This window comes from Phacochoerus africanus, chromosome 2 (assembly GCF_016906955.1).
Source record: "Phacochoerus africanus isolate WHEZ1 chromosome 2, ROS_Pafr_v1, whole genome shotgun sequence".
In the NCBI taxonomy this organism is placed as follows: Eukaryota; Metazoa; Chordata; class Mammalia; order Artiodactyla; family Suidae; genus Phacochoerus; species Phacochoerus africanus.
The window spans coordinates 2,512,818-2,537,700 of NC_062545.1; the positions used below are offsets into that span (position 1 = coordinate 2,512,818).

Here is a 24,883-nt window from a genome sequence, read left to right on the forward strand (position 1 = left end):
TTGTCCCTCAGTCATCAGAAACAGTAAAGCATGGCGGTTACTGTCACCCCAACTCTGCACCGTCTCCATCCTGCCTTTGGCGTCTGTGCTTGTTGCGGAATTAAATACTTGATCTGGAAATCCAGCGTACCAGTTTCTTGAGTTTTCGGGTTGGCGAACTGCTAAAACCACAGTCTAATTTTGTAAAGATCAAAAATTGTACATTCTCCCTACAAGAGAGCAAGAGATGGTCCGTCCGCCACCTGCCCAGGCAGCTGACCTGGACGCTCTCGAGGAGCCGGGTCCAGCCTGCGGTGTCGTGGGGGCCAGATGGTCCCGGCTTATCCCAGCCGCGTCTGTAGCGCACGACACTGCCCTGCTCTGCAGAGAACGTCTCAGGGCACGTGGGCTCTCTTGGGCAGGCAGCGGCGGCCAGGGGGGAAGCAGTGGTCCCACCCTCTGAGACTTTCCCGAGGCCTGAGGACACCGTGCACGGCCCCGACCACGACTCGATGGCCTCGTTCTGCCTCCCCCGGCGCCGCACGCCGCCTCGTGGAAGCAGATGCTCGGGAACAGCACCGTTCCTCGGGGACGCCTGCCCGGGGCTTCTCGCCCGAGGAAACGCTCAGCTCTGTCAAAAAAGACACCAGCCAAAACCACGCAGCCCCCTCGGTTTGGTTTGGGTGGGAATTTATGACTTTTTGACAACTCTATCTTGAATTCCTTAAAGAGTTTAAATTGGAGGAAGACTCTATTCGTGAGTTCTGCTGAGCCACGGGCATCAGCCTCCCAGAGTCTTGGACCATAAAGGACGTCTGAAGGAAGGAAGCGTGGCTCGATTTTAAATTCCTGGAAGAGGGGGGCTGAGGCCGCAGCGAGGGCCCCGCCCTGTGAGGACCGCAGGGACCCCGGGCCGAGACCCGGCCGTGTCGCAGGGGGTCTGAGGGGTTTCAGCTCTCGGGGCACCCAGGACTCTGATTGCCCCACATCCTCGGGAGCGTTTGAGGGGAGCCCGAGTGGAGGCTGCTCTTGCGTCCAGACGGCCGATGATGGAGAGGAGACCCGTGTTCCGCCTCGGGCGAGAGAATTTCGGTTTTACTTTAAGTGTATTTCACATGCTTCCTAAGCTTTTACGGGGCTTTTTAGAATTCCCTCTGCATGGGGCATTTCTCACAGAACTTCTTTAGACCGTTACCGGGTGAGCAGCGTCGATCCTAGAAGCAGTCGCGGCAAAAACCATGCATCCGTGGTCGGGTGAGCTCAGCGACCCAGGTGCCCGTCTAGAAAACAGCCTGATTCCGGGGGGTTTCTGAAAATAAGTCCCCAGTGACAAAGGCGATGGTATGCTGTCCCAAACGTCCCCACGCCAGCCCTCACAGAAGGACTCCGTCTGAATCCAGCTGTGTCAGCAAGTGGCTTAGAGCTGGACCCCCAAGACCAGACCCCACGGTGGGAACTTCTGGGGATAATGGGGTGTCTTGTGTATGTAAATTGCAGCCGCCGGCATCCTGGGGTGAGGCTGAGCCTCTGCTTTTGCTGTTTCGGCAGCAGGAGGTAACCTGACCAAGATCACAGCGCCCCCCACGCTCCGTGCAGGGCCAGACCACCCTTGCTGCGATGGCACAGGGACCTGAGCTGGCTTCTGAGAGGACGGCGGGGCCGGCCCTTAGCTCCAGAAGGTCAGGCCTCCAGCCACAGAGCTGGGGGTATGAGGGGTGACAGTTCTCCCATTCCCTCCATTGGCACAGGCACGCAGTGGGGGTCCCAGGCCCCACGCAGCTGTGGTTCCATGATGCAGCTTCTGAAACAAGCCACGTGCTGCCTGAGGCAAACAGACATTCCTGGGCCAGGGATCGAACCCGCGCCACAGCAGCAACCAGAGCTGCTTCGGTGACAACACCAGATCCTTAACCTGCTGCGCCCCAAGAAGACCCCTTTTGTGCAGGTTGGTGCTGTCTAGAATACGTGTCTGATCACGTTACGTCACAAGACCTAAACCTGAAATAAAAACAAAAGCTTCTCATGCGGTTGTGTAAAGGAAGCACAGAGCCTTTGATGGACGCAGAGGGTGCGTTACGGCTTCCTTTCCACGCGCCTCCTCTCGTCTCCGAGGCCCCCTCCGTCGCCGTGACCTTCGGCAGTTCACCGCCGACTCCGTTTCTGTCTTCCTTTAACTGAAAGCAGCAGGCAGGTGTTGTGTCCCGTCCCAGCCCCGGACCGTCCCGCCTCCCACCACCAGCCTGGGGGGCTGCTTCCGAAGACAAGGGCAGACTTGAGTCTCCCATTAGACAGAAGGAGCTCCTGGGAGATCTGACGGTGAACCTGGGCTTCTCCAGTGGCCCGGGGCTGGAAGCAGGGACAGAGGCAGGCGGCCGGCCGGCCCTGGTCAGGTCCTGCCGAGCTGGGCTTTGTGGCCGCCCGTCCCTGCAGATGGAACCCGATCAAGCCGGTTCCAGGATTCCCAGCTCCACCTTCTCAGGAGAACGTGATGCCAAGGGCCCCCCTCCGTGAGGCTGACGGTGTCACCTGGCGTCACTGCAGGACCTGCCTCCAGAGGGAGACCTGTCCTGCAGGGCAGAGCTGGGCGGCCAGACGCTCACATCAGGGCCTACGAGTGCGTTTATTTTATAGAAAGCGCGCCAGGGTGTGGCGACGGGGAGGTGGCATTGGCAGGTTTGGAAGGCAGGTCCTGGGAGGAAGCCACGTCCCCGGAGACCAGGGCCCGACTGTCGTGGCTTTCACAGTGCAGCCCGAGCAGGCGGGAGGCCGGACGAGGGCGCGGGTTCAGGATAAGAGAAAAGAGGGAAGGCCATGGTCAGACTGACGAGGACAGAGGAGAAGGGGCCGTTTCGGTGGCCAAATGCGTGAGGGAGGCCCGTGGCCGGGACCCACTCGCTCCCACCAGGGCAAAGGCTCAAGAAAGGCGGGAGAGCGGCTGAGTTTCCACACCTTCAGGCGGAAGGTGACTCAGGCCCGCGGGGACCAGCCCCGTGTTCCTCTTGAGTCGGGGAAGCCCTGAGTGGAACGAGCTGGCCTTTCTCCATGAAACACACTGGGGAGCTCCCGTCGCTGGTCCAGAAGGCGTCTCAAAGGTGGCAGCTGCCAGGGCCCCTCCTGGGCTGCTTGGCAAGGGGCTTCTGGGTGATGCACATTCATCAGCTCCAGCGTGTCTGCCCGGCCCTCAGCCCCTCGCCTGAGCCGGCTCCTGGTTCTCCCCCAGTCCTCCTCCATGTCGTTGCTGGGGTCACAAGTGACCCCACTTTGGAGGCTTTAAACGGATGTGTCGTCTGGCAGTCCTGGAAGTCAGAAGTCCAAAGTCGGCCCATCTCACTGGTCACAACTGTGGGGCTGGTTCCCCCTGGATGTCCCAGGGGAGTGAGAAAGTGGCCGTCCACCGGGCAGTGGCCAGCGCACCTATGACCTCGGAGCTCTGAGCTGAGCCTGCGGTCACCTGCCCAGGAAGCCACCCCTGCCCCTCGTCTGCTAAACTTCCCAGAGAGCTGCCCCGAGTCGGCCTGCAGGAGCCCGGGTTCCATCTGCAGTGATGGGCTGCTACTGACCTGGCCAGTGACGGACACCTGCCTACTTTCTGTCCCTGCTTCCCGTCCAGGGCCACCAGAGGAACCCCAGGTGCACCCTCAGATCTCACAGGACCCCCACTTCCAGTAACCCCGCCTGCTTCCCCTACTGCTAGTAACAGTAGTCGGGGTGGTGCCCCCCCCGCCCCCCCCGGGCAGCAGCACTGCGTGGCCAGCCCTGCTTCAAGATTAGATGCAGCCGCCGGATAACCCGGTTCCCCTGGATCTCCAGATAATCCCATCTCTGAAGTTCCTTCTGAACGCGACCTGCACCACAGCTCAAGGCAACACCGGGTCCTTAACCCACTGAGCGAGGCCAGGGATTGAACCTGCGTCCTCGTGGATGCCAGTCAGGTTCGTTAACTGCTGAGCCACGACGGGAACGCTGGTGTTTTTATAACACTTTTTCTGAAGCAGACACAGTGCTAGGTTCTAGGCAAAAACAAGCCTGTTCTCAGGGACTTCGTAGTCCCACCATTTAGGGATTTTATTGATCACAGAGCCAGGAGCCGGAGCAGAAACGCATAAGTAAAGGATCGGAAACTGCGTGAGCTTCTCTGTCGCTGGAGCCTTTCCTGGAGGCTTGTTGCCTCCTCCAGCATCAGACCCAGGCTCCTCCTCGTTCACACCCACTTGACCATCTCCCCATTTCCGTGACAGGCTCACCCAGGGCGGGGTGGGCCCCGTCGGCTGCGGCCGCGTCGTTCTGGAGGGAGGAATAGCACGTGTCCTTTCAGGAGCTCATTTTTATGATATTAAAACAGCAATAGCATCAGTAAAAATAAAGCGAGGCCTTGACATTGTGCACGAGTCTGTGTCACCCAACTTGTAATTCTAGTGAAGCGCGGCCGGTCCTCAGGGCTGAAGGCAGGCAGCTCCCGCCCCGAGAGCCCTGGTCTGTGTTCCCAGCAGACGGCTGACAATTGCGTTTGCGTTTCTGGGCTCATTTTCATACCGTGTATGTAGTTTGTCTACCAAAAAAGCAGTGGAATTAAGACAGATGCCTAATGTGACTAGAGCTTATTTTTAGAAGGGGAGCGGATTGGCATGGAAATTTTAATTTTTTCCGGCCCGAAAACTTGGAGCTCTTTCGGTGTCAAGTGTTTGACTTCATTGCACAGGAGAAGGTATCTGTTAAATCCTACGAGTGGCGCCACGCTCTGCTACCCGAGTTTCAAACGCGGTATCCATCCTCTCGGCAAGTCAGCGGAGGTACCTGCCTCGGGAGGCTGCACGGCCAGCGTGGGCATAGACCCCCGACTCTGGCTCCTCCCAGCTACTCAGGGTCCTGGAGAGGGACGAGGAAGAGAAAGATGGGCGATGCCAAGACCAAAAGGAAGAGGGAGACGCGTGCGGATGGCGGCGAAGTCTCCACCCATCCAGGTCCCGCCTGCCGCCGCCGGGAGGAAGGATGTGTCCGAGCCTCATCTGTTTGTGTCCCCGCTAAGGAGCGTCGTGTCGTCTGCCGTCCTTTGCTGGGGCCGGACTTGCTGCGTGGGCCCTGGGAGTACACAGCTTGTTAGGCAGCAGCACCGCGCGTGGCCGGTTCACCGCCGAGGCGGAGCTGACCGCTGGGCAGCAGGCATCCTGCTCCCAGAAGAGGAGAGACCCGCTCTCCTCCTTCCTGTGGCCCATCAGCCTCATTTGAGCCTCCGCAGGGCGAGAGGAGGCCTCGCTCCTCAACACCTTTTCTGAGAATTCGTCCCCGGTGTCGCTGCGTAAGGAAGATCATAAAACAATGCTCATCTCCAAGGAAGGGCTCGGTGGAACTAGAAGTCAGTGCCCAGTAGCAGTCCCAAGAGACGGAGCCCGTGCGGAAGAAATTCCTTCCTGGACGCGTCTCAACAGTGTGCCCCCCCACCCCCCACCCCGGGCCCTGCCGTCGCCCGCAGACCTGGGCTTGGTGCTCAGGGACCAGCCATCATGCCTCACGGCTCTGTGTCTCTTCTTTACCTTTCTCCGGAAGAATCCCAGAGAAAGACATGGGTAAAAGCAGCCAGCCCTTGCTGACAACAGTCAGCATCAAAACGCTGGGTCTCAACAGAGGTGGCCACTGCGGGTCTGACCCATGTCCTCAGGTTAGACCTGACAGCCCTGCCCGGTCAGGGGAAAGGTGGTGGCCAGCAGGGCAGGTGCAGGTGCCTGTGTTCACCGCGGCTCCCCTGGGGTCACCCAGGGACCTCGTCACGGTGTGCTGCCTGCCCTCTGGGTTTCAGTCACCTCCCGGGGATGGGGGGACACCACAGCAGAGAACAGGGGAGACCCCCCGCCCCCTGTGGGTGCCCTGCGTGCAGCTGCCCCTCTGGTTCCACAACCGCACCCCCCCCGCCGCCACCTCCTCTCCTGGGGCCATCGGCGTAGGGAAAATTCGTCCTCTTTCTCGCTTATCCTGCATCCTATTCTATTCCATTGTGATTTAGGCTAAGAATACGTCTCCTTTATCATGAAATTGTATCTGAAAAATAATTAATCTACTACTAGCGCTTTTTTAAAAAACTGCTTATGGGAGTTCCTGCTGTAGTTCAGTGGGTTAAGGATCCAGCATTGCTGCAGCCATGGTGTAGGTCACAGCTGCACCTTGGATTCGATCCCTGGCCGGGGAGCGTCCATATGCTGCAGGTGCAGCCATTGAAAAAATAACCTCGTCTAGAAGGACGCTTCGTGTGGCGGCTTATTTCCACAGTAGACGTGATCCCGGGTGCAGCCGGAGCTTTGGTGAGAGAAGACGTGTCGAGAAGGGAGCCGTGGCTTTTTGCTTCTCGAACAACACGTATCCACACGCTGGGGCTCAGAGTCCCGGTCACAGTGTCCTCAGAGCTTGGCGGTGGGTTTTCAGCTGAGACAGTGAGACAAGCAGGGGCATAAGACCACCTTTCCGGCAGTGGAGGGCCGGCGGGACGGTGGCGGGCAGGGCGCCAACGCTGGGTGCGCTGTCACCCGGGCGCTTTGTTCACCTAAGGAAGAGTGTGAGCTGTGTGTGAAACTGCCTAGAGCCTTGGACACGATAGAGTAAAAATGACTTTTCCTCACACTCGAGCAGTAAAACGGCGGCACGTCCTCCACAAAGCGAATGTTCTGAAATCAGGCGAAACGTGTGCGCACAACCAGTACTTCCGTTCATCATTTCCCACACGTGTGCTGTAGATTTCGCAGGAGCGGGTCCCCTTACGCCACCGGCTCCCCCCCATGAAGAGCAGGAGCTTCGGCCCAGGAGGTCACCTCCAGAGCCACCAGCCTTTCCCACTGACAGAGCCCTGTCTCCAGGAGGGCTTTGTCCATGACACCCGAGGTCAGAAGCCCTGTTTTCAGGGGAAGGAGGGATTTGTCTGCTGTCCGGAGACCTGGGCAGCACAAGCCGGGAGGTGGCGGGATAGACGTGACCCACGGCGCAGACGCCGCGCACAGCAGCCGGCGTCTCCTGGTGAGAACCACGCGCCGGCTCTCACTCTGGGGCTGGCGGGCAGCCACCAAACCAGGAGAGGGACCGCAGCAGCTGGAGGCCCCTTTCGGACAGAGCAGAGGGCACAGGCCACCAACCCAGAGCCTGCCGAGCGTTTGAAAAGCATCTTCCGTTTGGGGCCCTGTGAGCCCCCCCCAACCCGTCCTTCTCCGTTTCGCCCTGTAATGGCTTAAAATTCGTGTCCGAAGGCAAGCGCCCTCTTTTGTAATGTGAGGGTTTTTTTGCTCATTGGGACCGAAAGAGTCGCGTGAATTTCTAGGCCACCGTGTGCTGTCTCGGTGGAGCTGGAGCTGGAGGTGGGGGTGCGGCGCACACCCGCGGAGGGCCGCCCGTCACACCCTCTGCTTGTTCCAGATCATCGACAAGAGCAAAAGGGACCCCTCGGAGGAGATCGAGATCCTGCTGCGCTACGGCCAGCACCCGAACATCATCACCCTCAAGGACGTGAGTGTCTTCGGGCGCCTGCCGTGTCTCTCGCGCCCGGCGCCTTCCTCAGCTGCGGCCCAAGGCCACGTGCGTCTGGCGGGAGCTCGCCCGGCGGTTGGCCAGCGGTTCTAGGAGCCCAGGAGCCAGAGCCGGAGACGGCTGCTGTTCCCCCGGGGCCCCTCAGGGTGGCCCGGCAGCTGGGGAGCCTGAGCTGCTGTTTATTCGTCCGGTTGGTGGCAGCCCCCCCAAACCACATGGTGCACGTGAGAGAGAGGAGGGGTGGCTGGGGAGGCGTCTAACCTGTGCTGTTTCTCGCTGCCCTGGGGGCGGGGGGTCAGATCTGAGATCCAAGTCCGGAGCCCCTCCTGGCTTCCTTCTGTCCCTGTCGAGTGACCCTTGGGGCAGCAGCAGGGTCACTGGGGCTCCGTCGGCCCCTACGGCCAGCAGCTTGCGGCTGCGGACGCGGTCCCTGCCCGGCAGCCGGTCATGAACGCTGTTTTCTCCTATGGGCCTCGTCCGGGCGACTGGGACGGGTGCTGGCTCGTCTCCACGGCAGTCTTGTTCTCACTCCCAGGGGAGCACAGAGACCCCAGGCTCTGGCCGTGACCTCCCCCTGCCCCCTCCAGGGGGCCCGCGAGGGTGACGGCGTGGTCTGCACGCTCTCCCTTCCCAGGTCTACGACGACGGGAAGTGTGTGTACCTGGTGATGGAGCTGATGCGCGGCGGGGAGCTCCTGGACCGCATCCTCCGGCAGAGGTGCTTCTCGGAGCGGGAGGCCAGCGACGTGCTCTGCACCATCACCAAGACCATGGACTACCTCCACTCCCAGGGGGTGAGGCCGCGCTCTCCGGGCAGCCTCGCGGGAGGGGCGGGCAGCACGGGAAACGGAGGCGCTCAGAGCCGGGAACTCGGGAGCTTCCTTCCGAACCCGCCACCGACCCCCTGGGGGCCCGGTGATTTTAGACACACACAGTGTGGGGCCAGGACCTGGGCAAAGAAATGAAACTCACCTGGGCCAGTTACCTCCAAAAAGTGCTTTGGGCTTTTGATCAAGGGCGAGGTTGGAGTTTCCACCACTTGCCCAATTTTTTTTTTTTTTTGAGTGCATGAATACTGTCATAAGATTCATATGTTAATATAGTTCTTGATATGAAATGAAAGGTGTTAGAGGATTAAGTTTAACCCATCCCCCCGGCCATTTAAAATCGGATTCCTCCACCAACGCCAGTGAATGTGGTGGATAAAACAACAGTCACAGCTGAGGCCCGGCCCTGACCGTGTCCCGGGCACTGCTCTTGTTAGGCGGCTCTGGCCTCTGGGTCACACCCATGGCACAGACTGGGAAACCAGAACACAGAAAGCTCGAGTATCTTGCCCAGGCTGCTCACAGCGCCAGGTTCCGACCCAGCACTGTGCTTCCAGATGCCCCGTCCAGCCAGAATCGGCGCCCCCACCTTCTCAGCGCCTTCCTCGGGCTTCCAGGTGGCGACTGCTGTAGGCGTTTAAAGTGCAGCCCCCTCTGGGAGTTCCTGTCATGGTGCAGCGGAAACAAATCCGACTAGGAACCATGAGGTTGCGGTTTTGATCCCTGGCCTCGCTCAGTGGGTTAAGGATCCAGTGTTGCTGTGACCTGTGATGTAGGCCGGCAGCTGTAGCTCCTATTTGAACCTCCATATGCCGCGAGTGTGCCCCCCCCCCAAGAAAAGTAAAATAAAATAAAAAAATAAAATGCAGTCCCCTGTGGAGGGGACGTTCCTCCAGGACCCCACGGTGGTCACTGGTGGCCTGGGACCTGTACACGTTGCCCAGAACCGTGGGACTGTAGAAGCAGCCCTTTGGATGATGGTTTTGCAGGCTGGCTTCTAGTTAATGAGGGAGGCTGCAGCACTGGAACCGAAGTCTTTTGTTTCCTGCCTTGGAGCCTCTGTAAACCCAGCCGGCCACCCGCTGTGTCCCTTTCATGTCCCTCCTCCATCGTCTCACTGGGGACAAGTTGAGACATGGGGCCACAGGCTGTATGCAGACGTGCCACGTGCTCGTACAATCGGCCTCTGTCCCCTTCAGAAGAAACCGCTTTGTGCCCCGAATAGCGCTGTGCTCTGAAGTGCCGCCAGCCCATCCCTGGTGCTCGGAGCGCCCAGCACCTCAGCCGGCACAGCTGCAGCTCTAGGGTTTCTGTCCGTGGCCGTGTGCCCGGAACAGAGGCGCCTCAACTGCAGCTCCCGCTGGGTACCAGCCACCTGCTGGAACGTAGGGGCTTTATCTTTAGAAACCTCCGGTCCGCGGCACCTGAGCTCCCCGCCCAGTGCCTGATCTTGGCCACGTGCTGACGCATTTATTCATCCACATCCTCACTGGCCTTCCAAGGGGCCTTAGGTCCTCGGATTCGGGTGTCAGTGTCGGGGGGACCCCAGAGGTGACCGCGTCCCACCGGACTGCCGTGCCCTGAATAAATGTCAGAATCCCCAGGCTTAGCAGTGCTTCCCTGCTCTCTCCTGCTCCACCCCGGGCCCCCCGCCTCAGGCGTAACTCCCCTGCCTCTCCAGGTGGTTCATCGGGACCTGAAGCCAAGCAATATCCTCTACATGGACGAGTCTGGAAACCCCGAGTCCATCCGCATCTGTGACTTCGGCTTTGCCAAGCAGCTGCGAGCCGAGAACGGGCTGCTGATGACGCCGTGCTACACGGCCAACTTCGTGGCCCCGGAGGTGAGAGGCCCCTGTGCCGGCGGGAGCCCCTTCCCTGCTCTGTCTTCGTCTGTCCTTTAACAGTTTGTATTTTCTGTTAAGCGTCATTGGTTTGCGGTGTTGTGTTCATTTCTGCTCGGCAGCGATGCGGTTCTGCTAGCCACATGTGTGTGTACACGGTGGGTTATGCTTTCCCACCATGGTTTATCACGGACGTGACGCCGTTGCCTGACCTCTGCAGCAGGACCTTGTTCTTGACCCCTCCGTGGAGCTGACACCTGCTAACCCCAGCCTCCCCCTCCACCCTCCCCAACCCCAACCCCCCACACACCGGCAAGTGCAGATCCGTCCTGACCCTGAGTCTGGTGCTGGGTTGTTTTTTTTTTTGGGGGGGGGTGTTGTCTTTTTAGGGCTGCACCCAAGGCATACGGAGGTTCCCAGGCAAGGGGTCTAATCAGAGCCGTAGCCGCCAGTCTACACCACAGCCACAACAACATGGGATCCAAACCACGTCTGCGACCTACACCACAGCTCACGGCAACGCCGGATCCTTAACCCACTGAGTGAGGCCAGGGATCAAACCCACAACCTCATGGTTCCGCCACCACGGGAACTCCTGGTTCTGTTTGGTAGCTGGGTCACCCCAGAGGTGGGGGTCCCACTGGCCTTCGGGAGGCGTCCCTTCCTTCCCTCCCTCGGAGTAGCTGCAGGGTTTGGGGCACTGTGCAGCCTTGACCTCAGAAGGTAGGAATGGACGCTTTGGTCTGTTTGGCATCGGCGCTGACCTTGCTCGGTTCCTTGGTCATCCTGTTTTCTGTCTGGACACGTTTCACGCTGAGGTTTTCAAGTGCGCTCATCGTCGTGCCCTGGACGATTTCGATCACACCCCCCGCCTGAGGAGCCCAGGGAGACGCGGTGCGGTCGGTCCTGGCGTCTCTTCCCCGGGAAGGGAGCCACCGGCTCACCTGCGATCAGAAATCTGCCGCGAGTCGGGAGTGGTGGGGTTTAATTAGGCTTCTGCAGAGCTTGGCAAATGAGGGGTCACGGGAGTCCTGAGGGCACCCCACCCCCAGCCCCCACATCTCAGGGCCTCAGAGGGTCCCGTATGTTCACTTCCCCCTTTTCGGGCTCCCCCGGGATCATTTCCAGGAGGCCCTCAGGTCACGGATGTGTTTGTGAAGACAAGTCTAGGTTCTTGCTTCTTAGAAAAGCAACCGAAGCGGAGATGCTGGTGAGAGCGGGGCTGGGACAGCAGAGGCTGGCGTTGCTGGTGGGGCGGGAGGGACCAGGCATAAAAACATCAGATTCTGTGTGGATCCTTCTGGTTGTTGATGAAGCTGCCCCTGGGGGGCCCTGGCGCGGGCACAGCAAGCCCCAAGAGAGAGGCAGGCTGGCACCTAGTGGCCGGGCTGTGAGCAGGCAGCGTCCACAAGGTGGCCGTGGCCCACGTCCACGAGGACAGTGTCTGGACCGATACGCAGCCCGGGCACGGCCTGGGAGGCCATCATTAGGCTGCCCAGATGCTACCTGCGCTCCTCTAAAAAAATACCTGGCTATGGAGCGCCCACCGTGGCACAGCAGGATTGGCAGCATTTCTGGAGCACTGGGACGAGGGTTCGCTCCCGGGCCCGGTGCTGTGGGTGCATTGAGATCCGGCACTGCCGCAGCTGCAGTGGAGGTCACGGCTGTGGCTCGGATCTGGGCCCTGGCCCAGGACCTCCCTGTGCCTCAGGATGGACAGGAAAAAAGAAAAAGACGGTTGGGTTGTGCTTGATGGATGCCATTGCCTTGCGTGACCAGCACCGCCACTGTAGCGCTGACTTAGTGATCAGAGACGCCTTGCACTGGCACGTGGCGCACCGTGTACCTGCCAGCTTGACCAGCGTTTTCCCTGTCATCCTCACACGCCGGATGGAGGGGTCGGAGCAGGTACCATGAGCCACACTTCACAGGCTCCACGTGCTGAGCTGCCTCCGAAGTTCCCTCAGCTAGTGAGTGTGAACGGGGCTGGAACAGCCAATGCTCTGGGGTTCACACGCCTTGGAGGCCTCCCTCATGGCAGGCACCACGGCCCCATAACAGGTCCCGGCCCCTGTGTCTCGGGAACCCAAACACAGCTCTTCTGACTCCACCTTCAAGTAAATCCAGTGGCCTGCAGCCTTCGGAGCAGCTGGGCCGCTTCCTTTACTGTTGTTCAACTGGCGACACGCCAGAGGCTGGTTGCCCCTCTGCTGGAGTATGTAATCCTGGCATACATGAAAATTCTCCCAGTCCTCAAAAAATCAAACACGGAATTCCCAGGGGACCAAGCACCTCCACTTCTGGGTACAAACCCAAGAGAGGCGGAAGCAGAGGTGAGAATAGGTGTCTGTACACCTGCGTTCACAGCAGCATCCTTCACGGCAGCCAGAAGGTGGAAGTAGCCCAAGTGTCCCCTGATGGATGGATGCTCGGTGGAATATTACTCAGCCTTAAACGGGAAGGGGCTCCTGTGCCTGCGCTGCAGCAGGGATGAGCCTGGAGGACGTGGTATTACGTGTGATAAGCCCGAAAGAAAAGGACAATTTTTTTCCTAAAGTTCTATGGCCACACCGTAGCTTATGGAAGTTCCCAGGCCAGGGTTTGAATCCGAGCTGCAGCCTCGACCTACGCAACAGGCACAACAATGCTGGATCAGATTCTTCCCCCACTGTGCCACAGCAGGAACTCAGAAAAGAACGATTATGTGATTCCTCTCACACGAGGGACCTAGAGTAGTCAGATCCATAGAGCCAGAAAGTAAAGTGGGCGGTGGCAGTCGAACGGGGGCAGAGCTGCGGTTCTGCAGAAGGAACCGCTCTGTGGACGGGTGGGGGCGACAGCTGTACAACAACATTCATGGAGTTAGTACCACTGAACTGCGCCCCCGGAAATGGGTAAGACGGCGCATGTTATGCTCTGTGTATCTTCCCATAGTAAACAAAACTCTCCTGCCCTAAAAATTCAGTGTCTCCTTCTCAATCCGCCAGGTATCTGGCTCCCTGCATGCACTTCCAGGGGCCCGGTCTCAGGGAATCGGGGTTGGCTTTGCAGCCGTAAATGATGGCCCCTGGGACGGGCCCGCCTGCCAGTTTAGGGCCCGTCCCAGGGACACGCCGTGAACTTGAATTCCTCTGCCAGGTGCTCATCCGGCTGTCTTCCCTCGCAGGTCCTGAAGCGGCAAGGCTATGACGCGGCATGTGACATCTGGAGCCTGGGGATCCTACTGTACACCATGCTGGCAGGGTAACGGCGCCCCTGCCAGGGCCGCTGACCCCTCTGGGTCTGTCCCCGCGCGGGTGTGGGCGAGCACTCTGGGGCCTGGAATTGAGTCTCCCGCAGGCCCTTCGGGACAAGAGAGGGCAAAACAGGAAGTGCAGTCACACGTGTCCCTCAAGCGTGACTCCGGAGTTAGGGAGCTGGGGCCGCACAGCTCAGCTCATCCTCCAAACCCATGCCTCTGACCCCGGGAGCGCCCTCTGTCGACTGCGCCCCCTAAGAAGGTCATGCCCTTCCTGGAACCTTCCTCTGGAGCCAAGAAGCAGCAGCGTCTGGAAGGAGGCAGGCAGCCCTGGCTCTGGCTCATGCCCAGGCTCTGCTTCCGGGTGAACCCTAGACCCTACTGGCCTGGCGACCCTCACTTTTGAACGCGAAGGGGACGCTGTGTGATATTTAAGGCTCTCTCAAGCCAAGAAGGTCTAGAATCCTAAGACTCACCGGTGCCCAGCGTTTTTTTTTTTTATCTTTTTGGCTTCACCCGAGGCATGCAGAAGTTCCCAGGCCAGAATAGAACCTGAGCCACTGCCAGATCCTTAACCTGATGAGCCACCAGGGAGCTCCCTTTTAAGCTTGTTAAATACTCAAGTAGCGGGGAGGCGGGTGTCTAGATCACCCAGTCCTGGAAGCCGTGGCAGCTTGGACAAAATGCCCTCACAAGAGTGACTGACTGCGGCCTGCTTTAGGTGTGGCCTCAGTGAGCCGTTTCCTAGCACGTCGGTGACCAGCATCCACAGCGGAGGGGGATCCACGGGTGCGCTGGGGCCTCGCTCCAGGGGTCGTCGCAGAGGAGGCCCTGTGCTTTCCTCCTGACCCCGCACCATCGGGTCCGCTGATTCCTCTGGTGCCCACTTTGCAGATACTTAACCCAGACGCACAGACTCTAACCCTAGAGGGAGTGCGGTGGGGATCACGCACGGCTGCTTTCCCGCAGGCACTAATGACACGCCCGGGTCATGTGAACGGCGACAGTAGACATCCGCCAGGCGCTCACGGTGGGCGAGAACTGTCCGCGTTTTATGGGCCTTTGTGCAAACCGCTGCCGTGGATTTCCACGAGTGCTTCTTCCGCGCACTTCGCAATTGAGGCTCAAAAAATTGATTTGTGAAAGAACCCAGAGTTGGTAACAGATCAACTGTGGGTCTCTCAGACGTCACATCCCAGCCTCGCATCTACTGTCCCACACTGTCCCCGTGGAAACCAGATCCCCCAGCAGACCCAGTCCCACACTGTCCCCAGGGAAGCCAGACATGGTCCCAAAAGGCTCCTTTGTGGGTCCAGAGAGCTTTCTTCACTTGACTTAGTGCCGTACAGCCCTGGCCACCTGAGGGAAAGAGACAAGAAATTAAGAAGTGAATTATACTTGACCGTGAAGCCTAGATTTGGAGCGTGATGGGAAGGAAAACGCTCTTCTTTCCTTCTTCTTTGGCTGCGGCATGCGCAGCAGCTCGACGTGGGGTCCCAGTTCCCAGACCAGGGATTGAACACAGGCCACAGCAGTGAAAGCGCCCAGTCCTGACCTCTAGGCCTCCGGGGAACTCCCCAAAAAGCTGTTCTTTTTAACAACAAGGAGGTGCTCTCAAATTGTAGACTTTGCTTTAGAATATCAAGTGGAGGAGTTCCCGTCGTGGCGCAGCGGAAACAAATCCGCTCAGGAACCATGAGGTTGCAGGTTTAATCCCCGGCCTCCATCAGTGGGTTGGGGATCTGGCATCGCCGTGAGCTGTGGTGTAGGTCACAGACGCAGCTCAGAACCCAAGTTGCTGTGGCTGTGGTGGAGGCCGGCAGCTGTAGCTCCGATTAGCCCTCTAGCCCGGGACCCTCCGTGTGTCACGGGTGTGGCCCTAAAAAGCAAACGTGATGGCCATGTAAAGTGGACACTTATCGCCACAAACTCTCTCCTTGCACAGATTTACCCCTTTTGCCAACGGCCCCGACGACACGCCCGAGGACATCCTGGCGAGGATTGGCAGCGGGAAGTACGCGCTCTCCGGGGGGAACTGGGACTCCGTGTCCGACGCGGCCAAGGTGAGCGTGCCACCCAGGCGGGCTCTCCTTCGGGCGGGGGGTCCTGCGGTGACCCGTTCGTCTCTGAGAAGCTAGAGGAGACGGTCCATATTTTATACGCGTAGACTCTTTTAAGCCACTCGGCTGAAAAAAAAGAATTTCTGGAAAAATATTTCACAGCACTTTTTTGCACACTTTGTACAGTCAAGGTGTATTGGGGGCTCCAGAGACACAGAGCCAATAGGGTGCGTGTGGACACGTAGAGAGAGACAGAGAGAGGGAGACGGAGACCGAGAAGGACCCTCATCTTTGTGGAACTGCCTGACGGGATTGTGGAGGCTGGCAAGCCCCAGATCTATAGGGCAGGCCGGCAGCCTGGAGACTCAGGGCAGAACAGATGCTCAGCTCTAGTCCAAGGTCATCTGCTGGCAGAAGTCCCTCTTTCTTGGGAAGACGTCAGTCTTTTTACACGTAGCACCTTCAACTGATTAGGTACGGCCCACCCACACCATGGAGACATTGACAGATTTAAATGTTAATGTCACCTTCACAGAAACTTCTAGACTGGTGCTTTTTGTTTTGTTCTTTTTTTTAATTGAGGTACAGTTGATTTACGATATTATATAAGTTTCAGGTGTACAACATAGTGAGTCATAAATTTAAAAGATTATGCACCTTTTATAGGTGTTATAAAACAGACCGTGTTCGACCAAACCCCGGGTACTGTGGCCTAACCAAGGTGACAGAGAAAATCAGCCTTCCCTTTTAGTGAAGCTGCAAAGCGACTGCCCTGAGCATTCACGCACTGATCAAGTAGAGCTCTGCTACCAGGTGTATTTCTGTCTCCAAAGTTTTTAAGGATACTTTGAAGTTGAGCTTCTCTGCAGCTGCACCATCCGTGCCCAGCCCTGATTCTCTGTGCATCAGACATGGTCTTTCTAATTGACATTGAATTCCTCTCGAATCAAATAGTGACGCATAATCCAACCACAGTGAGAAGCAGTGTCGACAGTCTGGTTCCTGTGTTTCTATAAAATGACCAGAGGAGGAGGAGGGCTTCTGGGCTTCTGATTCTGGCTCTGCCGTTAGCATCTCTGTGGGCCCTGATACCGTGGTGGTGGAGGTGATGAAGGTTCTGGAGGGGGTGGTGGAGAGGGCAGAGGTGCTGGCAGAGGAGAGGCTGGAGGCGATGGTGGAGGCGATGGTGGAGGAGATGATGGAAACAGAGGAGGTGGCGGTGAAGGTCGTGGTGAAGGTGACACTCCCCGTGCCTTCCGTCCCCTCGGTCTCAGAGGAAATTGTAGTTCTGGTTCCCACCGTCGACTCACAGACCAGGACTTGGGTGGTTTCTTTGGGAGGGGATCCTGACGCGGGCATGGGGTGCAGAGAGAAGGTGACAGGGAGGGAGTCAAGTACAGGACAGGTCGCCAAGGGCACGGCTGCAAGTCAAGGGCTTCGCTGCCTCCCAGGACCTCGCCGACCTCTTCCTGCCCCTTCCCTGCCATCCTCCCCTCCCTCGTGGCCGCTGTGCCTTTTCCCCTCTGTGCTCGCTGCACAGCAAAAACGCCAGTCCTGCAAACACAGGCAGAGCCTACAGATGAGTATGTTTGTACTTGATCCGCAGCCTGCATGCGCTATATGCGCTGCACCTTGCATGCGCTGTATAAAAATGCACCGCTTTCCTGGGAGGTCTTGAACAAGTCAGTGAAAGTCCCGCTGCCTTCGTGTTTACATCTGGAGGCGGAAGGACAGAACTTCCAGGAGAGACTTGTTTCAAGAAGTTACCGAGATCGAAGTTATCAAATACGAAATGGCCTTGGATTTCTCTATAGAGAAGGATATCGTGTTAGTGTGTAGTATTCCTTTGTTGTGGTCCATGACTACAAATTCTGCTGAGTGATTCAACTTCACACATGCAGATACTCTCCCTGACTTCATTTCATTCTGAAATGTGGTGGAAAAGCACCGATTCTTGCCATGGCTTTTCCTTGGCGCTTGGTGAACAACTCGACACATCACCATCTTCGTCTAAAAAACAGGGCAAGTCGGGAGTTCCCATCGTGGCTTTGCAGGTTATGAGCCCGACTAGTATCCATGAGGCTGCGGGGTCCATCCCTGGCCTCACTCAGTGGGTCAAGGATCCGGCATTCCCATGAGCTGCGGTGTAGATTGCAGGTGTGACTCGGATCCCGCATGGCTGTGGCTGTGGTGTAGGCCGGCAGCCGCAGCTCGGATTCAACGTCTCTCTAGCCGGGGAACTTCCATATGCTGTGGGTGCGGCTCTAAAAAGACAGAGGAAAAAAAATATAGGGAAAGTACTTCTCACCATCTTTCCCCAAAGACGGTCTCGACGTGACTCAAAGAGCAGGTGCATCCGCGCGTGAAGATAGTCTCACGAATTCCGCGTAGATGCGCATCACAGTTGACTGTACACGTGTGTTCACACATTACACGCATGTACATGTACATATGAAGTGGAGTTCGGGCTTTAAACCAACTTTAGAAGTTTTGTTATGACTTTCCAGTCAAAGAAGGAAATCACCTCTCTTGAACCTCAGCCCCTTGGGACACGTGCCCTGGCAACAGGTTGTTAATTCCTGGGTTGGTGATTATTTGTGGCAAATATTTAGGGAGAGTCCTGATGAAATGTGACTGAGCACCTTGTTAGGAATTGGCTTCTATCTGTGGGATGGTCACTTCTGCGCCTCCTTTTGTTTTTATTTATTTATTATTATTATTTTTGGTTTTTTGTCTTTTCTAGGGCCACACCCACGGCACATAGAGGTTCCCAGGCTAGGGGTCTAATCAGAGCTGTAGCCGCCAGCCTACACCACAACAACGCGGGATCCGAGCCGTGTCTTCGACCTACACCACAGCGCACAGCAATGCGGGATCCTTAACCCACCGAGCGAGGCCAGGGATCGAACCCGCAACCTCATGGTTCCCAGTCGGATTTGTTAACCACTGAGCCACCGCGGGAACTCCTCAGCGCCTCCTTCTGGACGATGGTCGTTTTACTACAGCAGCGTCTCAGTAGCCGACACGCCCCCTTAACATTTCCTCCTCTGATTCCTCTCTCTCGACATAAAGTCTCCACATTCTCTGTAAACCTGGGGCGACCCATCAGGTTGATGATGGTTAAGGCGTCAAAAAAACCCTCAGGTACTTGTAAATCCAAAAGTAAACATTTGCCCCCAAATGCCAAGAATGGCCCTCGGAACCAGGCGGGCTTTGCCGGAAGGGGGAGAAAGCAGCCTTGCCGGGAAGGCGGAGGCAGCGCCGTCCTGCGCCAGCCTCTCCTGCCCTTGCCCTGCCCCACAGGACGTCGTGTCCAAGATGCTCCACGTGGACCCTCATCAGCGCCTGACGGCCGTCCAAGTCCTCAAACACCCGTGGATCGTGAACAGAGAGTACCTGTCCCAGAACCAGCTCAGCAGACAGGACGTCCACCTGGTGAAGGTAGCGGCCCAGGGTCCCGGCGGCAGCACGGCGGGAGCGGGGACCCAGAGGAGCAGCGCCGGCCCCTGCACGGTTAAGCCGGAGGAATCAAGGGTGCAGGGGGACCAGGGGCAGCCACAGATAGGCCCCCAGGGGTGTCACCTTCCTCACGTGCAGGCACACAGAAAACTGAATCACGCCAACTCCCCTTCACATTTCGGAGCAGCTCCGCTGCCTGTGTGTGTGTGAGACAGACTGACTGACAGACACAGGGAGGAGAGAGCAGAGCCAGGTGGAGGCGGGCGTCCCGCGGCTGTACCAACCCGAGGTTCTGAGCCCTCCGTTCTAGACCAGAGCTGAGACGTCTCTGTAGAGACCTGACAGCAAACAGCTTAGGCTTCTTGAGCCAGACGACTCCGACTCCACTTCTCAACCCCCCACGAGCGCAGAAACAGCCCTAGAGATGCGTGCCTGGCGGTGGCTCCATGCCAGGAGAACTTTATTTGCCGCCTTGGGCCCCGCCCCTGGCCCCACTCTCCAGCTAACAGAGGCCCCAGGGCTCACGCAGCTTTGCGCCTTAGCCCGGAGGTCCTGAGCCCTGGGGCGGTGAGAGGAGCAGAGCAGGAGGGACGCCAGCCAGGGCAACCCTCCCGGGATCAAGAGGTTTCCGCCTCGGGCGCAGCCGCTCCTTGTATTAATGTCTTCCTCTCCCCAGCCTCACTTCTTCTGACCTTACGGTGTAGCTGTTATTTCTGGGCCGCTGTGTGTCACTGAACCCACCTAGAGCCAGGCACGGCTTCCGGTCACCTAGGTCAGAAGCACTGGCCCCTGGTGTGCAGCCCAGACAGACTGACAGCACCCCGAGGGCTGGGGAGGTCACCATGGCGAGAATGGGAGGCCCCGCCCCACGTGCACCTGCTCTGGCAGTGGGCATGGCGAGGGCGAAGCCCAGCCCTCCTAGCCTCGGGCTGTAACCCCTTTTTCCAAACAACCCCCCAACACCCTCTGCAGGTCCTGCTCCTCAGGCGGCCGCCCCCTTGTCCAGCCTTTCCAGAGTCCACTTCCCTCCTAGGACGCGTGAGGCCGTGCGCCCCAGGCAGCACCCCCCCCCCCCACACACACACACAGCAGCAGCAGCTCATCTCTCAGGATCTGCACCCTGGGTGGGACCCTCTTGGCGGGGGGATAGGGGGCTGCCCAGCTGCACAGGGTCTGGCCCTGTCCCGCCAGGGGACATCCTAAACCATCCCAAGGACAGGAGTCTGTCACCAAGTTAGTGCAGCGCCCTCAAAGCGGCAGCGAGGAGATGGACAGACCTCTGGTGATGCCAGGAGGGTGCCCCACGGCCACAGAGCAGGTGGGGGGCAGGGACCCCACCCTGGGGCTCCATGGGAGCTGGAAACAATCGCCCCAAGTCTCCGCACTGCTCAGGGCGGTCAGAACTTGGGAGCTACCGTGGGCCCGAGGGAAGGCCCATGTCCCCCCGGGCCTGGCGCCGGGCCGGGGTGGCACCGCGTCACCGCCTGCCCCTTGGTTTCGCAGGGAGCCATGGCCGCCACCTACTTCGCCCTGAACAGAACGCCTCAGGCCCCGAGGCTGGAGCCCGTGCTGTCGTCCAGCCTGGCCCAGCGCCGCGGCATGAAGAGACTCACGTCCACGCGGCTATAGCGCAGCCCCGCGCCTCCTCGTGCAGCCCGAGGGGACCAGGCGGGCCACCTCCGGGCCGGGCCGTGCCCGCCTTGCCGCCTCGCCCCCGCCCAGCCACACGGGGCCCTGTCAGCGCAGCCCGCGCTGGGCACCCCAGGTCCTCGCTGTCACCGCTCGTGTCTCTGCGGAGAGGCGTTTCTCCGGCTGCACAGTCCGTCCCGTGGTCCCAGGTCCGGCCCGCGCGCCCCATCGTCACGGTGAAAGAGGCACCGACCAGTGACAGCGTCTGTGCCGCTGCCTGCGGGCTGAGGGACGGTGGGCACAGGGCCCCCAGGACCAGATGCCAGTCCCCTCCGGACGATCCAAAGAGCCCTGTCTCATTGCCCCCCGCCCACTTTGGGCTGAGGCCCCGGTGTCCTGTGGCAGGTCTGTGGGGCGAGGCCACCCCAGAGCCGGGAGCGGCCTCTTCACCCTGTGGCCACCTTTCCCAGGATCGCTCGTGTCCCCGGGAGCCAGCTGATGCCTGTGCCCACGTTTCCTCCCCCCACCCCCCAGGGCGGGGCTGTAGGAGCAGCTGCTCCCCCGCATCCCAGCCCTACCCCCTGGGTCACCAGGGCTGCCCGACCTCCCAGGAGGCCCTGGGCTTCCCTGCGCCCTGGCTTTTTCCCTCCTCTGGTCCCAGAGACGGAGACGCCGTGGCTGGTGGGACCCTGAGCTCCATTGCCTCTCATCAGCCCCCTCTGGAAACCCCTGCCCAGCGCCCCAGGCCTGGCAGGGAGCAGAGGTTGTGCTGCTGAGAGCAGGCATGCTCTGCGTGGGCGCTGTGCTGTGGTGGCGAGTTTGCGTCTCTGCGCAGGTCCGTTCTCACCTGGCGTGTCAGTGACGCCACTGTTCCCCTTGGTGTGTGCTCACAGGAGGAAGGGTGGTGCAGAGCGAGCCCGGCTGGAGGCCAGGTGCACGTGCATCTCCCCAGCTGGACCCCAGCTGGCGGGCCACCTGCCGGCCACCCACCGCGCTGTGCCGTCTAGCATCTGCGCCTGGGAGGGGAAAGGCGTCTGTTGGTCTCAGCCAGGTTTTCACCCAAAAGATAAGTTCCAAGTTCCTCTGTCCCAACTCACTCCAGGACCCAACTCGAGAAAACAAAAGCAAAACCAATGCACCTCCTAAAAAACAGCTCCTGGGCGTGGGCTGGTTGTCGGTTTTCAGACCTTAAAACATAGACGTCTTGCAGAAGCGCTGTTTACCCGGTGAGCCTACTTGTCTCAGAACCACAGGAATCGGAGGTGGGGATGGTTCAGGCGCCTGTGGTGCCACACAGCCTCCCGGGCGTTCCTCCTGCTTTGCTTCTTGATGCAAAGTGCTTTCTGCCGAGGCTCGGAGGACCCCCCCCCCCCACCCCACCAACCATAGCGATGTTTTAGGGCAGAACTATTCTATCCGTCGCTGGGAACTTAGGAACCCTGGAAGGTCCTGGGTCACAGGTTTTGCCCACTGGATACCCACGATGGTCCTTGTACCTTGTTTGCTGCACAGATGACACCAGGTCCACTGGCCGTGGGTCTGGGCGTGTCTGCCCAGTGGTTGGCTTGAGGTCCCAGCTCTGAGGAGGCAGGACGCTGAGAGGACGGCTGGGGGAGCGGCGGTGCGGTTCTCTGTGTGGGTCCCTCAGGGACGCCGCTGTGCACAGCCTGGTTCGACCCCGCAGCACTCCAGGGGGACCCCCGGCTCACCCCGCCCCTGGCCCTGCCCTTAGCGAGCGCACGCAGCTGCGCGGCTCGGATGGCTCTGCTGCAGCAACTCGACCTGAATGTCTGAGACATACCTCTCTGCTCACCCTTTTCTCCAGAACAAAGTGATACTTGAAACCCTGCAGCAGAAAGTCAGCCTCGAGACGTCGATCTCCCGTTTGTAACTCAACTTTCAAATGTCTTAAGGGAAGCAGCCGGGGGCTGGGCTTTGCAAAGGGCCGATGGCACGTGAATGCAGACGCGACCACTGCGTCCGTTCACCTGTACGGAGCCCCCCGCCACTCAGGAAAGTCTTTGCCCGAGCAGTGGGACACCCGGAAGGTTAACCAGCTGCCCCTCTCTGCACAGAGTCAGACCCCCTGGTTCCTAAAAGCCACAGACGTGGTCACTGGAAAGCCGAGCCCCGGATCTCAGGACTCCTGACGCCCCGCCACGCGGTCCCGCCACGGCGCCCCCTTTAGTTCCATCCACCCTGTGCCCCCCCCACTTCACGAGAAGCACCTGACATCCCCCCCCCACCAGGTGTGAGAGCTTTGCCAGACGCTGCCCCCACGTCAGACTGGGCGAGGTGAGATTGCATCTCTGCCCCCAGGCCAGGCGGCCGGTGGTTTCAAACTCGCTTTGTGCGTGTTGCTGTTTGGAAGGTTGTGGGCCCTCTGAGCCCCGCAGTACTTGGCGTGAGCCAGTATTGTTCACTGACTGTGTCGCCCCTAAGCTGCACCTCGGGACTGTCCCTCCACTTCACTGGGTCCCCCCCCCCCCAGCCCTGGCGCAGGTGGGCTCGGATTGGCACGCGATCCCTTTCCATGTGGTTCCGATGCCCTTCACGCTCCTCGAGCCGCAGGATTCTGGAAAGAAAAGGAAAGGATGCGGCAGGTCCTGAGTGGTGAGGGGACGGAAGGTTGACTGGGACACCCACAGGCTTCAGGACGTCACCGGGAGGGGACCTGCCGAGCACGCGCCGCGCCCCCCCCAGACCCCCAGCCAGCACTTTGTGTCCAGCCCGCGTCTGTGTTTACAGGGGATTCTCAAGTTCACGCTTTATATTTTATGTTGGAGACGGGCGGCCTCTATACGATATTTATTACGCTTTCCAGACTTTCTGAATAGATTTTTTTAATAAATATGGGTTTTATGAAGTGTAATCTTTTTCTGGCATAACTATGAACTTTGGACTTTCTATACTGTCACAAACAGCAGTCTGCAGATACGCTTTCACCCCACCCCCCACCCCCCCAGCCCCCTCGCACCGCCTTTGCCTTTGGGCTGCCACCCGCCGGGGGGTGCAGGCAGCAGCGTCGCTCTGCACCCAGAGCTGGGTGCACGGCTGCCTTGCGTGCACAGGTGGCATGTGAATGCAGGCACAGGTGCATTGTGTGATGTGTGAGCACATGTGTGCCCTCACGTGCACCCACGTGAGCCTTGTGCACATGTATGTATTCGTCTGTGCGTGGTGTGTGCACTTGCCTGTGTGTGTGTGTATTCACACTCCTTGTGCAGCCCAGCCGGAGGCAGCAGGCAGACAGGTGGTGTGGGGGCTGCTGGGCGCCACCCCCGCTGCCCTGCCAGTGCGCTGCCACCTGCCACCTCACACCTACCTTTCTTTGTGCAGAAATGAAACAAGAAGCTACGCTGCTGAGCACCGGCTCCCGGCCTAATTTCTTCCTCCCTTTTGGTCAGTTCCTAACCCGCGAGTGTCAGCAGGCAGGGCACGCACACGCACACTCATACATACACATACATACACACCCACACACTCTCTCATCCACACACACTCTCTCACACCCACACACACACACACACACACACACCCGTGCCGTTGTTTTCAGGGCTGCTTCCCCAGCAGGTGAGGGACCCTCCCTGAGGCCCTTCAGACTCGTGGTGCAGCAGGAGCATCCCAACGGCCGAGGAACTTCAGCGCAGGAGGTTCTGCCTCCTGCCGCAGCAGAGAGGACCCAGAAGACCCAGCTGGGGGCCTGAGTCGGGTAAAGCAGCCCTTACAGCCCCCGTGTGTCATCCTCCGCTGCTGCCGAACTGGGTCCCGCCGGTTCCCACCGCCGCCGCCACCGCCCCTGGCTTACGTTCTCCTTCTGGAGGTCGGACCTCCCAGATGGGCCCGTGGGGCTGAAGTCAGGCCGTGGGCCAGGCTGCGGCCCTTCTGGGGGCTCCGGGGGAGAATCAGAACCCCGCCTTTTCCAGTTTCTAGGGACAGCTGCGCCCCGGGGCCCCGCCCACCCCCTCCGCCCTGGGGGCCGAGTCCCGCTGCCCCCACGTGTCACCACCTGGATGACCCAGGAGACGCTCCCTCCTGTAAGGTCAGCTAATGCGCATCCCAGGTGCCACCTGCCACCTCGCCTTCCCTTTGCACAGGGCCCAGCCCATGACATCTTTTGGGGGCCGCCATTGTGTCATCGGCACCACACCTGGTGACCATAGGTTGGCCCTGCGGTCCAGCCTGTGTGTGGTTCAGCTGGGGAGATGGGGGTGGGGGGACATGGAGGGTCAGGGGCCATGATGTTTTGGGGCGTTGCCTTCTCCGAAGCTGACCTGTCACAGTCTCACAGGGGCCAGACAAAGACACAGGAGCCTCTCCAGCCAACGGTGAGACCCAATTCATCA

General features: G+C 59.3%; 1 protein-coding gene across 6 annotated transcripts in view; it reads left to right on the plus strand.

The window, feature by feature from the left end:
• The window catches only part of RPS6KA2 (ribosomal protein S6 kinase A2), a 318,051-nt gene extending 294,642 nt beyond the window's left edge, over positions 1-23,409 (plus strand). For all 6 annotated transcript variants that reach the window (XM_047769754.1, XM_047769756.1, XM_047769757.1 and 3 more), the window contains 7 exons: positions 7,372-7,461; positions 8,117-8,275; positions 9,990-10,151; positions 13,318-13,394; positions 15,335-15,452; positions 18,753-18,890; positions 20,412-23,409. In XM_047769754.1, the coding sequence (XP_047625710.1) occupies positions 7,372-7,461; positions 8,117-8,275; positions 9,990-10,151; positions 13,318-13,394; positions 15,335-15,452; positions 18,753-18,890; positions 20,412-20,537 (870 nt within the window). In that variant the 3' untranslated portion in view covers positions 20,538-23,409. The remainder of the gene's footprint in view (positions 1-7,371; positions 7,462-8,116; positions 8,276-9,989; positions 10,152-13,317; positions 13,395-15,334; positions 15,453-18,752; positions 18,891-20,411) is intronic.
• The last annotated feature ends 1,474 nt before the right edge of the window (positions 23,410-24,883 follow it).